The sequence below is a fragment of the Argentina silus genome (assembly GCF_951799395.1).
Source record: "Argentina silus genome assembly, chromosome: Y".
NCBI lineage: Eukaryota > Metazoa > Chordata > Actinopteri > Argentiniformes > Argentinidae > Argentina > Argentina silus.
Window position 1 is genome coordinate 1,148,441 of NC_139654.1, and position 16,560 is coordinate 1,165,000.

Here is a 16,560-nt window from a genome sequence, read left to right on the forward strand (position 1 = left end):
TGTGTGTAGTTATATTATTTTTTACTATATATATATATATATTTCTATATATATATATATATATATATATATATATATATATATATATATATATATATATATATAATATTATATTAAATTAAATTAAATGCATCTGATAGTAAAATAGACTGCAATAGAGTGACAAAAAATAGAAGCTTACATGTTTTTTGTTTTTTTTATGGAAATGAAACTGACAATCCAGATGAATGATTAGATGATCAAATCAGACTGATGATGAACTCTGAGAATAACACAGGAGAGAGTGTCTGTATGTATATAAGAGTTGGTTAGATTGGGTGTTTGAGTTGTGATGCTGGATTACGTTGCTGTGTGTAAGATAGCAGGGAGTGGATGTGAAGACAGCTCTCCTTCTCTGTCAGTACAATATGGACAGTGTCTTCAGAACATCCTAATCTACACAGTGTGTAATTGATTCCTATGCAAATCAGAGACCCTATAAAAACAAAGATATTCATTCCGAAATGACATGAACTATTATCCTTGCATTAAGATGTACTCAATTCAACTTATTGAGTGATTTGTTGATGACATTTTTGCATTTTAACTAATTTTAAGACTGTCAAAGCAAAAAGTCTGAATATTTCTGTCCATGAGGTATTTTTGTATTTCACTTTTAATAAATGTACTGAAATGTCAAAAATCGTGTTTTCGCTTTGTCATTCTGGGGTATTGTGTGTGGATTGATGGCAAATTCTTTAAATTGAATCCATTTCAAATTTACTCTATAACACAAGAAAATGTGTAAAAAGTGAAGGGGTCTGAATACCTTCAGAAGGCGCTGTACATGTTCTGAACTTCACTTTCCATGTATTCCTTCATTTTTATATAGTAATCATCTAGTACAGTAATATCTATGCATCATGTGACATTGTGAGGGGCAGCCAAGGTGCAGGCTGCTTTTCCCCTCTCTGTCTGTGGGCTGTGGGAGGCATGGCTCCCATGAGAAGACTTCACCTGTCCCCTGCAGTACCGCTCCCTGCCATGGGAGGCATGGCTCTCATGAGAAGACTTCACCTGTCCCCTGCAGTACCGCTCCCGGCCATGGGAGGCATGGCTCTCATGAGAAGACTTCACCTGTCCCCTGCAGTACCGCTCCCTGCCATGGGAGGCATGGCTCTCATGAGAAGACTTCACCTGTCCTCTGCAGTACCGCTCCCTGCCATGGGAGGCATGGCTCTCATGAGAAGACTTCACCTGTCCCCTGCAGTACCGCTCCCTGCCATGGGAGGCGTGGCTCTCATGAGAAGACTTCACCTGTCCCCTGCAGTACCGCTCCCTGCCATGGGAGGCATGGCTCTCATGAGAAGACTTCACCTGTCCCCTGCAGTACCGCTCCCTGCCATGGGAGGCATGGCTCTCATGAGAAGACTTCACCTGTCCCCTGCAGTACCGCTCCCTGCCATGGGAGGCATGGCTCTCATGAGAAGACTTCACCTGTCCCCTGCAGTACCTCTGACCCCCAGAACCCAGACCTCCAGACCCCCAGACCTCTAGCCCTCAGACCTCTAGCCCTCAGATGGGGGCACCACCTGGTGGTCATTTACTAGTATTACAACAACAGAGAGATTAGAATCCAGCCAGTTAGCAATAAGCACTGAATCCTAAAAACCCAGAAATTGAACCTGAAATATTCTTTATAACATAACAGATCTTTTATAATGGAACAGTGTAATAGAACATCAGTGTAATAGAACATCAGTGTAATAGAACAGTGTAATAGAACATCAGTGTATTAGAACATTAGTGTAATAGAACATTAGTGTAATAGAACATCAGTGTAATAGAACAGTGTAATAGAACAGTGTAATAGAACATCAGTGTAATATAACATTAGTGTAATAGAACATCAGTGTAATAGAACATCAGTGTAATAGAACATCAGTGTAATAGAACAGTGTAATAGAACAATGTAATGGAACGTTAGTGTAATAGAACATCAGTGTAATAGAACATCAGTGTAATAGAACATCAGTGTAATAGAACAGTGTAATAGAACATCAGTGTAATAGAACATTAGTGTAATAGAACATTAGTGTAATAGAACATCAGTGTAATTGAACATCAGTGTAATAGAACAGTGTAATAGAACATTAGTATAATAGAACATTAGTGTAATAGAACAGTGTAATAGAACAGTGTAATAGAACATTAGTGTAATAGAACATCAGTGTAATAGAACATTAGTATAATAGAACATTAGTGTAATAGAACATTAGTATAATAGAACATTAGTGTAATAGAACAGTGTAATAGAACAGTGTAATAGAACATTAGTGTAATAGAACATTAGTGTAATAGAACATTAGTGTAATAGAACAGTGTAATAGAACAGTGTAATAGAACATTAGTGTAATAGAACATTAGTGTAATAGAACATTAGTGTAATAGAACATCAGTGTAATAGAACATCAGTGTAATTGAACATTAGTGTAATAGAACATCAGTGTAATAGAACAGTGTAATAGAACATTTATGTAATAGAACATTAGTGTAATAGAACATCAGTGTAATATAATCTTAGTATAATAGAAAATTAGTATAATAGAACATCAGTGGAAACCAAAGGGGACGTTTTCTTTCCAGTGTTAACACTTCACTTAGCAACGTCATGACAACCCAAATGTGCAGACAGGCCTAGGAGACGAGTTAACCTTGACCCTAACCCTGACTCTAACCCTGACCCTGACCCTGACTCTGACCCTAACCCTAACTCTGACCCTGAACCTGACTCTGACCCTGACCCTAACCCTTACTCTAACCCTGACCCTGACCCTAAACCCTAAACCCTGACCCTAACCCTAACCCTAGGGGATGAGTTAACTTTAACCCTAACCCTAAACCCTGACCCTAACCCTAGGGCTAGTAGAACCATGTAGTTTGGCTCTTCAAACCCACCTCCTCGCTAGGCAACCCCCCCCCTTTTCCCTCCACCGTTCGTATTTTACGACATTTTTTAGAAAAAAATGTTTTATGAAACTCCTTCAAACCACACAATCTCCCCACCCCCTCGTTGCTAGGTAACCCACCATATCCCGTCCCTTTCCGACATTTTCTTTTCCTTTACGACATTCCCTCAAACACACCAACCTCCCTTATTTTACGACATTTACTATTATTATTATTATTATTATTATTATTATTATTATTATTATTATATCTTTACGACATTTACTTCTTCTTTACGAGAGAAGGGGAGACAGACACCATGGAAACCACCACCACCACCGACACCGGCGGCTCCTCTGGTACTCGTAGCGGGTCCTCTGGGACCGTCTCCCCCGGTGGTACCGTCTCCTCTACCGGCTCCTTCGGCGGCTCTGGGACCGTCTCCGGCGGCTCCTCCGGCGGCTCTGGGACCGTCTCCGGCGGCTCCTCCGGCGGCTCTGGGACCGGCTCCTCCGGCGGCTCTGGGACCGGCTCCTCCGGCGGCTCTGGGACCGTCTCCGGCGGCTCCTCCGGCGGCTCTGGGACCGGCTCCTCCGGCGGCTCTGGGACCGGCTCCTCCGGCGGCTCTGGGACCCGGCTCCTCCTCTGGTACCGGTACCCGGACCTCGTTTCTGACCCGGGCCACGACGCTCAACCTCCACACCGGGAACCTCGTCAACCGGAGCCGGCTGAAGAAGAAGTGTCCGTCGTCCCCGAGTGAGGAGGTAAGAAGGGCGGGGGGGGGGTCGGGAGGCTAGAGGCTAATGCTAACGGGGCTAACGAAGCTAACGAATTTACCTACAGAGTGCAGTGTTGACGGGGTGCTAAAGGCTAATGCTAACGGGGCTAACGAATTTACCTACAGAGTGCAGTGTTGACGGGGTGCTAAAGGCGAATGCTAACTGGCTCTAACGAACTGACCGTGTGTGTGTGTGTGTGTGTATTATGAATGTGATTAAATAAATACTAAATATGTCGTTTTATTGTCATTTTCTGTCTGTCTGTCTGACCTGTTGTTGCCCTCCAGCGCCAGGATTGTATCCGCGCCATGCTGTCTCTGACCTGTCTGTCTCTCTGTCTTATCTGTCTGTCTATCTGTCTGTCTGTCTGTTTCTCTCTGACCTGTCTGTCTCTCCATCTGACCTGTCTGTCTGTTGTTGCCGTAGCTCCAGGACTGTATCCGCGCCACGCTGAGTGACTGGTCCTCCGAGACGCCGTCGGCCGGGGAGAAGGTGAGACTCATCCCTCTCTTCTCTCTCTCCTTTCCTGTCTCTCTCTTCCTTCCCTCCTTTCTTGTCTTCCTTACCTCCCTCCCTTCCCTCCTTTCTTGTTTCCTGTCTTCTTTCCTTACTGTCGGCGGAGGAGAAGGTGAGACTCATCCCTCTCTTCCCTCCCTCCTTTCCTTCGTCTCTCTCTCTGGATGCTCCACACGCACAGACACGCACACCCACATACAGGCACACTCACGCGCCCAGAGGCGTCAATGTTTAGTGAGTCAAGTGGCAACGTGTGTGTGTGTGTGGGTGCTCCTGAGAGAGGGAGACACACACACTCACACAGACACACCCGTGTTTAGTGAGTCAAGTGACAACTTCATATTTATATTTATTCTGCTATCTACCTCATGTTACTGAGATAGATAGATAGAAACTTTATTTATCCCAGGGGGAAATTCAGGTTCCAAGTAGCGTACAGACATTGGGGTATCACACATAACATACACATACAACATTAGCAGTATTTTATACAGACGAGGTGCAGTTGTAAATGTCTTTGCAGTTAGGTGAGGTGCTAAAAGGTAAGGTGCAATTATAGCATTAAATACTAAAAACTAAATACGGGCTACATAAATATGGACTATTTTTAAAGTGCATTTAGTCCCGGCTGGTGGAGGGAGGTAGGGGCTCTGTATGAGACCTAGCATAGCCAGTAAACATTGTAGATAATGAGGTGAAACAGTGACATGATACATGATGGTGATGTGATACAGAGGGTGGAGGTTATGCAGAGAAGTCCATCTCTTTGCCCTTGATTGACATGTTGTAGAGTTGTATGGCTCTGGGGACAAATGATTTAGTAAGTCTGTCAGTTTTGCTTGTCAGTGCTCGTAGCCTCCAGCTGATCAAGCTCTTCTGCTGGATGATGGTGTGGTACAGTGGGTGACCTTCATTGTCCATGATGGTGAGCAGTTTGCTCAGAGTTCTTTTTTCCATTACTGAAGTCATGCTCTCCTGTTAATACACATATATACTGCTAGACTGCATTGCCCATACAGCTCATATGCTGCTACACTGTTCATACTGGAACTATTTATTCTGCTATAATGCTATAATGCTACTGCTAATTCATATACTGCACTACTTACTGCTCATATATTGCACTACCTGTAAATACTGTTCATTGCACTTTCTGCTATTTTGCACTTCTGGTTAGACGCTAACTGCATTTCGTTGTCTCTGTACCTGTACTCTGCACAATGACAATAAAGTTGAATCTAATCTAATCTAATCTAATCATCTTTGAGCCTTTGGTGTTCAGTGTGATCTCCCTCAGACTAGTTTACACAGGGTCACTGAAGAGCCCTGGTACCAAACCCTAAACCCTGGGTAGAGGGGCTCAGTGAATGTGGAGTGGAATGTGTGCAGGAGGGTCCGTGTGTCAGAGGAGACGCTGTAGAAGGACAGAGTGCCGGCCGGCCAGTCCAGATACACTCCTACTCTGTGGGAGCCAGAGGAGGAGACAGGTATGTCAGTCCTCTTCTTATTGTGCCAGGCGGAGTAACTGTCATCAGAGCAGAACAGACTCCAGGACTTGTCATTGTTTCCCATCCTACAGTCATTAACCCCTCCTCTCCTGCTGATTCCTTTATATGTCACTCCTATATCAGCCCCTCCCCCACTCCTCTCTACCTCCCAGTAACGGCGCCCAGTCAGACCCTCTCTACACAGCACCTGTGGATAGCCGTCAAATCTCTCTGGGTGATCAGGGTACGGCTGCTCCTTTCTCCCCAGTGTCACCTTTCTGTTCTCCTCAGACAGAGAGAGGAGTGTGCTGTGTTTGGGTCCAGTGTGAGCTCACAGGCATCTGATTGAGAAGGCAAAAATAATCATCAAATCAATACAATTGAATAACTTACAATATTCACAATGTGATTTTGTTATGGCAACATTATTTTTCTTTTTTTCACAAAATATGACTTATTCATTTAAAATGTTTTACAAGGGATACAACTAATTCACATTTACTAATATTTAAGATTTACATATGAATACAATACTGGTGCTCTGTTTGAACTCTGCTGTACCCTGGTTCTTGAGTAAAATCACAGTCCTATTTTCTACAGCGATGGTGACTTACATTTGATCAGCCCAGGTTTGAGCCTGCACTCTCCACCATGGTCCACACTATATCAACCACAGAAGAACCCACAGAGGTTGAATGACACACTCACAATCATGAGGAAAATAGATACAGTGCATTAATCTCATTGATATGTCCAGCCACATATTCAGCCTTTACCTGAGTGTCTGTAGTTTACAGAGTGGATCTTTCTGTACAGCAGAGAGCAGTGCCAGTCCTGAGTCTCCTGGGTGATTGTAGCTGAGGTCCAGCTCTCTCAGGTGGGAGGGATTAGACCTCAGAGCTGAAGTCAGAGAAACACAGCCTTCCTCTGGGACTCTACAGAATGACAACCTGGGGAAATAGTGTCACTCCATCTGATATCAAGAATCTGATTATTCCTCTCTAATGTACATGTGCAGCTTTAAATCCTCTTCATTTGGCAGTTGAAAGGCCACATGTGAATGAGGAATACAAATAAATACATGCAGCCAAACGATCACTGTGGTGCAAGAATTCATGAGTGAGACTTATAGTTGCTCTCAACAGGGGAGCAAGCAACCATGGATACATTTGTAGTGACTGGATTTCTACGTCTGGTATAATGTATTTGCTAGCTATTGGGTTAGTGCAGTATTGTGTAGTCCCATGATCTGATCTAAGGCCAGGAGGGTCAGGATTTGAGGAGGGCAACATATTCAGAGAGTGAAGACAGGGCAGCCCCTCTCCCACCACACACACACACACACACACACACACACACACACACACAAATTATATAGTAATTGATTGGAAGATAATGTACTATGTCTGTCTCAATCATTGACCCTTTCTGTGCAAGTATCATTAATTCTATAGAATGATAATGTAACAGACACTTAGGAATGATGTGTCTGACAACAAGAATGGTCTGAGACCTCACCTCAGTGTCTGTAGTTGACAGTGTGGACTCCCCAGTACAGCAGAGAGCAGCTTCACCCCCCCGTCACCTAGATCATTATTACTGAGGTCCAGCTCTCTCAGGTGGCAGGAGTCTGAGCTGAGAGCTGAGGCCAACGCTTCACAGCATCTCTCTGTGAGGTCACATCCATTCAGCCTGAATGAGGAACACAAATAAATACATGCAGCCAAACGATCACTGTGGTGCAAGAATTCATGAGTGAGAGTTATAGTTGCTCTCTACAGGGGAGCAAGCAACCATGGATACATTTGTAGTCAATGGATTTCTACGTCTGGTATCATGTATTTGATAGCTATTGGGTTAGTGCAGTATTGTGTAGTCCCATGAGCTGATCTAAGGCCAGGTGGGTCAGGATTTGAGGAGGGTAAACATATTCAGAGAGTGAAGACAGAGCAGCCCCCCAGATGTTCCCTCTCCCAGTGTGTAGGGTGTAGGATTGTTGTGTGTAGTTATATTACTTTTTTACTATATATATATATATATATATATATATATATATATATATATATATATATTATATTAAATTAAATGAAATGCATCTGATAGTAAAATAGACTGCAATAGAGTGACAAAAAATAGAAGCTTACATGTTTTTTAGTTTTTTTGATGGAAAAGCATCTGACAATCCAGATGAATGATTAGATGATCAAATCAGACTGATGATGAACTCTGAGAATAACACAGGAGAGAGTGTCTGTATGTATATAAGAGTTGGTTAGATTGGGTGTTTGAGTTGTGATGCTGGATCACGTTGCTGTGTGGAAGATAGCAGGGAGTGGATGTGAAGACAGCTCTCCTTCTCTGTCAGTACAACATGGACATGTTCTGTGATTCACTTTCCATAGATTCCTTCACCTGTCTATCTATCCAACGTACATGTTGTTCCTTCTCCTGTGTGTGTGTGTGTGTTTGTGTGTGTGGATGTAAGAGTTGGTTAGATTGGGTGTTTGAGTTGGGATATTTGTTGCTGTGTGTTGTCACCGAGGGTGAGTCTAGTACGGCCTTTCCCCGGCCTGAACACCATTCCCAAAGTTCCCCAGTTAAGCACGGCAGGATTGGCCCGAGGTTTGAGAGCAACCTTGGTGAATCACCACGACACGGCTAGAAAGAGGAAAAGCTTAGCAGCTGGGGGCCCGACCTGACGAGGGACACCGCGGCTGAGGATGTTCCTGAAACACATTTTATCTTCCATCTATCCCTCAAATAGGTGCAACTGCATAACTGCTTATGTATGATAAGTTGATTCAAATATGTGTAACTGCATAACTGCTTAAGAGGAACTAGAGTGTGAGTGTATGACCCTGTGTCAACATGTCTGCTTAGGCCTCATTGTGATGACGGCATGCTACCAATGAAAGTACTAAGAATATAAGAATACCAATGTTTGATTGTGTAATCTTACTCAGGGATGTTTACTGATGTATGATACTATATTACTGAAGTTTATTTTGATGATACAGAGTTTTATTATTGCATAAAAGGGGTTATTGTGTAAGGCCTACGGGGGGAAGTAGGTCAGGTAGTGGGAATCCCCAACAAAAAGTACTACTGTGTCCATAATCAAGTATGAGAATGATAAGGATGATTAAGAGTAACAATGTGAAGTATAGAGTGATTACTGGTATTGATTTATGTTTGATTACTATACTGTTTTACTGTTTGGATGTATTGTTTTGATGAGGTCTTGTAACACTGAGAGTTGAGGGACAGAGAAACTTCCCTAAAAGCACTTCCTTATTTACATTAGAAGCAAGTTACTTAGCCACTAGATTAGCTTAGCCATGGTTCTAGCTACCCGCCAAAAGGGTTAAACACCGCTCTGTTTGGGGAGCATAACACCGGCTCTTTACCACAGCCGTGGCGGAAAGAGGAACCGGCTTCACTCGACGGAGAGGACAAGTAGATTAGGCAGAGGAGGGATAGAGGTAGAGATTTTATTATTTTCTAATTTTTATCATCTTCATATTTTCATCATTTTTATATTTTAATACTCTGTCTGTAACCCATTTTTATGATAACTTAGCTATGCTGTAATGCTTTAATCCATTATTAAACAATCTAACCTGCATTTAAAGTAACAGTTTTCTAAACTCAATTTTTAAAAATGTTATTTTTATTGAACTATTCCATTCATCAAAAGTATTTTTACCTCCTCCTGGTGACATAACAGGTTATAGATTACTGTGCATATTTCATCATAGGATCTGAATGGTTATATCTAGCCCATCATTACCTCCTTTGGGTAAATTGTACTTCCCGATGAACACCTTTCCGCAACCACACTAACTTGCACTCCTATAAGATTAGAGCAGTCGTTAACCATAGAGGTTACCCACTTCTGTGTACGGTTTTCAGGGGAGTTTTCAGTTCAACTGAAGTGGGTGAAGGAAGTCAATGGAGGAACTATGGGACGTAGACTGTTAACAGCGGAGTGAGTCTAATCGACACCAACCTACACCGGACCTGTTAGGAAGTAGCTTACAGGGTAAGACCCTGCAGGCTGAGGTCCATACCTGTTAGACAGAGGGTTGGTCCGGGGTCCTGTACAGGGCCTGACTGCCAGGAGACAGTAGTTGAATCACTAGTAGTTGAATCACTAGCAGTTGAATCACTTGCAGTTGAATCACTAGTAGTTGAATCATCACTAGTAGTTGAATCACTAGTAGTTGAATCATCACTAGTAGTTGAATCACTAGTAGTTGAATCACTAGTAGTTGAATCACTAGCAGTTGAATCACTAGTAGTTGAATCATCACTAGTAGTTGAATCACTAGTAGTTGAATCACTAGTAGTTGAATCATCACTAGTAGTTGAATCACTAGTAGTTGAATCATCACTAGTAGTTGAATCACTAGCAGTTGAATCACTAGTAGTTGAATCACTAGTAGTTGAATCATCACTAGCAGTTGAATCACTAGTAGTTGAATCACTAGTAGTTGAATCACTGGTAGTTGAATCACTAGTAGTTGAATCACTAGTAGTTGAATCACTAGTAGTTGAATCATCACTAGCAGTTGAATCATCACTAGTAGTCAAATCACTAGTAGTTGAATCACTAGTAGTTGAATCATCACTAGCAGTTGAATCATCACTAGTAGTTGAATCACTAGTAGTTGAATCATCACTAGTAGTCGAATCACTAGTAGTTGAATCACTAGTAGTTGAATCATCACTAGTAGTTGAATCACTAGTAGTTGAATCACTAGTAGTTTAATCATCACTAGTAGTTGAATCATTAGTAGTTCAATCATCACTAGTAGTTGAATCACAACACAGCAAAATCGACAGACTCAAATTAACTGTAAAAGAGTTAATTTCAACACTTTTAAAGTGTCTGGAGGGGTCCACTCCCCACAGAGTGAATTTAACAATTTTGAAAGTGTTGCCATGTTTCCACTATAATAGAGTTAATATCAACTCTTTCTATAGTTGAAATTTAACACTGGTTAACATTTACCAGTGTTACATGTTTTCAACTCCAGTGCTTAGTGTTAGAAATTAACTCTCTCAGTGTGATTTGAATTTCTATAAAAGGAGTTGCCTCATTAACACTATAAAGTCAAAATATGCTGCTTTACAATTAAAATAAAACATTTAAATATTTCAATAATTCGGAGATAAACCAATTAAAAATAAGAATGACATACAAGTTGATTGCTTTATGAAAAACATGTTTTATTTTGTTATCATCCAGATCTTGATGGCAGATAAATAGAAGACAAAACAAAGACAATTTCAATGTACACGTCACACTGGCTCCCTTCTGTCGGTCAGCAAAGGTACAAAGTAAATATGCATGGTTTTATTAAAGCATTTCATCACATCTTATTTACAGATGCAATGAACAAAATTAGATGATGTACGTCACAGAATAGTACCAGACTTTGAGGCTTATTTATTCAAAATAAAAAATAAAAAATAATGTAACAACTTCACTGCGACAACTTTGTGACAGAAGTGCAATCTGTATTTACTGAGAACTTTTCTACATATAAGAATAGGGCACTATGTATGCTTTGTGACTATTCTCATTATAGCACTGCTTGTCAAATGGTTTGAAATGAGTCAGTTCATCCACGCAGATAACAGAAAACTCATCCATTTGGTCTTCTATACAGTAGGCATTAAAGTGGTCATCATAGTACATTGTTTCTACATTACAGGCTATTATGAAAGCACGCTCTCCGTATATAATAATTTCACAGATATTTTTGAAAGCAGGGAGATCATCGGTACATCCAGTGCATATGAACAAATCAACCTGGTACTCAGTACCATCATTTCTGACCCAGTTGGTGCTTGAAACACTTGAACATGCTTCTAAATATAATGTCTGACTAAGTTCTTCCCCACCTTGCAAGGTGCTGATTGTTTTTGATGTTTTAGGACCAAATTCAAATAATCTAAAACAATAATTTTCAAATTGAAACGCCAATTGGCGCTGATGCTGCTTCACCGATGATTTGGTGAGATTTTTGAAATCTTTACCACATCTTTAGAAAAATGTGTGTTTGGCTTCAAATCGCATGCACCACATATGGATAAGAGGGCCATTTTTTTGTATGCATCTCGGATAGTGTATCATCAAATGGTGCTTGGGGATCAACTTCTTGTCGGGAAACAATGCTTTGAACAGAGTATGGTGATCACAGATCAGATGTTGGTGATCACAGATCAGATGTTTCAAGTAAGATATCATCCCATCGGTTATGGTGTAGGAAAACACTATATTGACTATCTGTATTAGAAGCAGCAGAAAGTTCCAGTGACTGTTTTCCCTTTCAATGACATCACCCAATATAAGTGGAGTGTTGTGCAGAAGACACCATGACTGGACGGCATTCTGACCCAGGTGTTTGCTCTTATCATCCATCTTTAACCCACTTGGTTTGTTTTTATGTTCTGTGGAACCGTAATTAAAGCTCTGTATCCTGTCTGACAATGAGTTCAAAGAGACATAGCCCTGTTTAACAAGGTACTCAAAAACCAGCTAAAGTTCATACTGTACCACACCCTCTAGCAAATCATGCATTATATCAACAGCATAGTTATCAGTGTTATGGAAATACTCTAATGAATTGAGCACACATGACTTTTTAACACCATATAATGACCGCAGTTCAGGATTTTTATTTAGTGCCCTACAATGTTCAGTATGACCCTCTTTGGAACGGAAAATTAACCAAGGATGATTCTCAGTAAATACAGATTGCACTTCTTCCTTACTCATTAAACAAAACTGTGTTGCACTGAAAGATTCCACAAACCCCAACAAGCTATTTAAAGCCAGATTATCTCCTGTTACTTGAATTAAAACAAAACAAGGAAGCTGTATTCCTTCGGTTTCTAAGATTTTCAGGTCATCAATAAGAGGCTTTAGTATCATATCAAAACCATGTCTTCAGATCTTCAGTGTAGAATAGAGCTGCAAGATGTACATTCATCAGTACTGAGTTACACTTGGGTGGAAGAGTTTTTAGAGTAAAGTAGACACCCTCAATTTTGTGTATCACCTTCTTGGAACCTAGAGGGTTAGCAGTTTCAAAATCGTCGTAATAGAGTAGAATCTGTAAAGCATGCTTTTGCTGTGAGAACAGGGCATGGTTTTTGGAAATATGACACATCATTGATGTCTTTGTACATACCATTTTCACTTTGTTTGTCCTGTAAAAAGCTCTCTCTTACTTGGTTTGGGTTTTCACATAGAAAACAAGAACTTACATATCCTTGTTTGGAGAATGGATCTTGGAGGTACAGAAAAAGTGTCACAATTCTCAGTGCATAATTGGTTCTCACACTTGGCGGTGGAATCCTCCTTTCAAAACAAATCATAGTTTATGCTTGAGCCCACCTTGTAAGTGTGTATGTTTTGCAAGGGAGAGAAGATGGAGATACATTCTTACCTATGTAACTCCATCATATCTGCAACCAGGATGTTCACCATCTGTTTACGTGTTGCATCCGGTAGTGTTGTCGTCTTGTCATACTCCTTAAAGATTTCTCACCCTTCTGATTGGCCCTCAGAACATTTTCAACTTTCTGACAAAACATGTTACAATGGAGGCTTGTAAGGAAGCTTGCTTACGGAAATTTAAAAGAGGATTTTTGTGATTTTTTCCCCCCAAAAAAACAATTCACTTTTCTATGGCATTCCTTTATACAGAATACCCAATATTCTTCTGCAGATATATATTTAAAGATATTATCAATAATAAAAATGACTTAATTGAGGATTTTAAATGTATTTTTTCAAAGCTTACCTGTTTTGCTTCATATTGATCCATTAACCCTGATGGGTTCCTCCTCTTTCTTGTGGACTCAAGGACAATTGTAGAATCAGATGAATGGGATGAAGCTGGGGATAGTGGAGTCTCCGCCACTACCAAGGATGAATGGGATGAAGCGACCAAGGATGAATGGGATGAAGCTGGGGACAGTGCAGTCACGACAGATGAGAATGCCTCATTTTCGACCAGCTGAACATCCAGATCTACAAAATGGCAGACAAAATTAATTTAAATGTACATGTATTCATCAGTAACAAAAGCATTAAAACAAATAAATGGAAAAATTATTATTATTTTATTTTTTTTACGGTATAGTACGGTATATTATCTTTTACACATTTTAGGTACTGTCCATCTATGGATAATATGTGTGCCAAAGATAATGATCAATAGAATATCAAATGATAACAGTTTGAGGCCTCCAAAATGATAATGACAATATTTGACAAAACACTATGTGCCTCTCAGGGTTCACACTGCCTGTGATACCTCATCAAAACCCCTGCCTTTTCAAGTACTTTCCTTACCTACTGGGAAAGGGACCATGAAGGTCAAGACACCTGACTTTACAAGCTCATCGAAGACATCTCCACCCACCTCTGTCCCTGTCACATCAGTCAAGCTTAGCTCGCCCCCACTGAAACTCTCTTCCAGACTAAACTTCTCTGTTACTAGGAGAATCAAAAGTACAGTACATTGCATTAATACAATATTAATCTATTTGCTGATAGAACAGTTTGTGTAATACCTATGGGACACTAGCACTTGCAAACTAATCACTGTATTTGCAGAATATTTAAGATTGCATGTTCAACTAAAGTGATAACATTAAATGCAAAACTATTTCCATAAATAAACTACAAACTTTCTTGAAGGAACTTCTTGAATATTGAAAGACTTGATCAGTCTGTGGAACTCTAATGTATTTCTGCACTCCTCGGATCTCCACTTTAACCAGCATTTCCTGTAAAAGGATATAATTAAATAACTATTTGTTAATCAAGCCAGGCCCACACAGTCCAAATAGAACCAGAGCCAGAATCATAATGCCTCTGTAAAACATGACAGTGCTTATCAATGTGAAGAGAGTGAAACAAGGTGAGGTTTACCGCCTGCTGTGAATAAACAAATAAAAACATAAGTGTCAAGATTAAGAATATGCATCACTATCACAGTGCAGTGATACTGAGGTAGTTTTTATATGAAGAACTTATATAATTTATGTAAAGTCATCCTTTCTACAAACCTTAAAATCCTTTTGAATTTGCACAGTAGCCTATTATTGAAAACTACAATTGATTTATGACCAACAAGCCATCGATTTACAGGAGAATCATGAAACAATGAGGATTTTCACCATGCATGTGCCTGTTGCTTTTCACTCATTTTGAGGAGAAAACACCTCCTAGCTGCTCCACTAACTAATCTAAGTAAAAAGTTGAAAAGTTTTCTGTGGGTCTGATACCCACAATTGAAGTTACAGATATGAACAGTCCTCATATCAGGATTTTGCAATACCAAGTCCTTTGCTGGACAGCAACTCAGCTAACACGTGGAGGCATGTTCTCACCTAGCCAATTTGCTAATGTGAGCAGTTAGCTAACACAAAAGATAGCGAACATGATGTAACTTAACCTACACTGCCAAACGTTACAAACTCAACGAGAATTACCATAAGCTTACAGTAACACTTAATAATCAGAAAAGGTATATAAGTAGAAGAAACAAACGCTAGGTAGCTGGCTAACATAGTCCTGGCTAAGCTTGAGTAAAAACTGCAGTCTAAACATCATACCAAGGTCTAAATACGTATTTGCATTACAATATCACTCATGGTCATCTATTTAAATGTATATTGTAAGTCGCTTTGGACAAAGGCGTCTGCTAAAAACCAGCCTAACAATGAAGACTTTTGTGTACTGTACTTGACTTGTTTCCTCATACCGTGAGCTACACATTTGAACAAAAATAGCCTCAACAACAACAGCAATAAAAACAACCTAAAAAATAAGTGCTGTAATATTTCTGTAAGATTCTTACCTTTTGGTAACGGAAATCAGCTTCTGTGTATTTGCGTTACTATCGAGGTTAAGGTTCCGTCTCGTGAGAGGAATCTGCTTCTTTCTCTGTGTTGTGTGTAATGAACTGGACTAAGACCAGGAACTGGTCATGTAAATCATCTTGCTGACTTCCTCCCTCTGCTGGCTGTGTGTGTGTGTGTGAGGGTGTGTATGTGTGTGTGGGTGTGTATGTGTATGTGTATGTATGTGTGGGTGTGTGTGTGTGTGTGTGTGTTACGTCCCCACATTTGTGTGCGTGTGGTGTCGTTTGTCTGTTTGTTTTTCCCTCTGTCTCTCTCCCAGGTATTGGTTCATCCCCCTGTCAATCATCGTTTCGTCCGTCACTCCCCCTGTTGCCCTTCGACCAATGGGTTCACCTGGCGGCCTCCATCAACGTATCAGACCATCGTCCGTCTCTGTTTAAAAGTCCCGCGCACTCTTCAGGAAAAGGAGGGGTGTGGTAGCATCGTAGCGGTTTTTCACTGTCAATTGTAATCCTCGTATCCGACTGTTCTGTTAGTGTCTGTCCTACCATTGTGTTCGCTGCCACACCTGTAGTTAGCCCCAAGGGAGGGTGAGTTAGGCAGGTAAGACGCCCAATCACGCAGGTTGGTCTTGTTATTTTCATTAGGTTAGCTTCCCCAGGCGGGCGCCACCTCTTGTATTTTGGGTCTAGGGTAGGCGGGCAAGATTTAGTTAGTTACTTAGCCGATGTTTTCGTAGTTAGAACAGATAGGACTAGAAATTAGCTTTGGGGTTATTTTTGTTTTCATTTATTTGGCGCCGTCTGGCGTCCTCCCCTTACTTCCCTCTCTATGTTTCCCCCGTGTTGTCTGGTTGTTTGTTGTTTGTATTTCTAATAAATCTGGCTCTTTTTCATTTTATATTCAGTAGTTGTGTGTGTTGCACTACCACCGCACCAGCGGGTCTCAGCCTCATAAACAGA

At 40.8% G+C, this 16,560-nt stretch overlaps 1 protein-coding gene across 1 annotated transcript in view; it reads left to right on the forward strand.

Annotated features, from left to right (window-relative positions):
- Window positions 1-15,174: 15,174 nt before the first annotated feature.
- LOC310823703 (stonustoxin subunit beta-like) overlaps window positions 15,175-16,560 on the forward strand; it is a gene marked incomplete at its 5' end in the record, with an annotated part of 18,088 nt that continues 16,702 nt past the window's right edge. Inside the window, one exon of the mRNA XM_083696558.1 lies at window positions 15,175-15,179. Coding sequence (XP_083552684.1) covers window positions 15,175-15,179 — 5 coding nt within the window. The remainder of the gene's footprint in view (window positions 15,180-16,560) is intronic.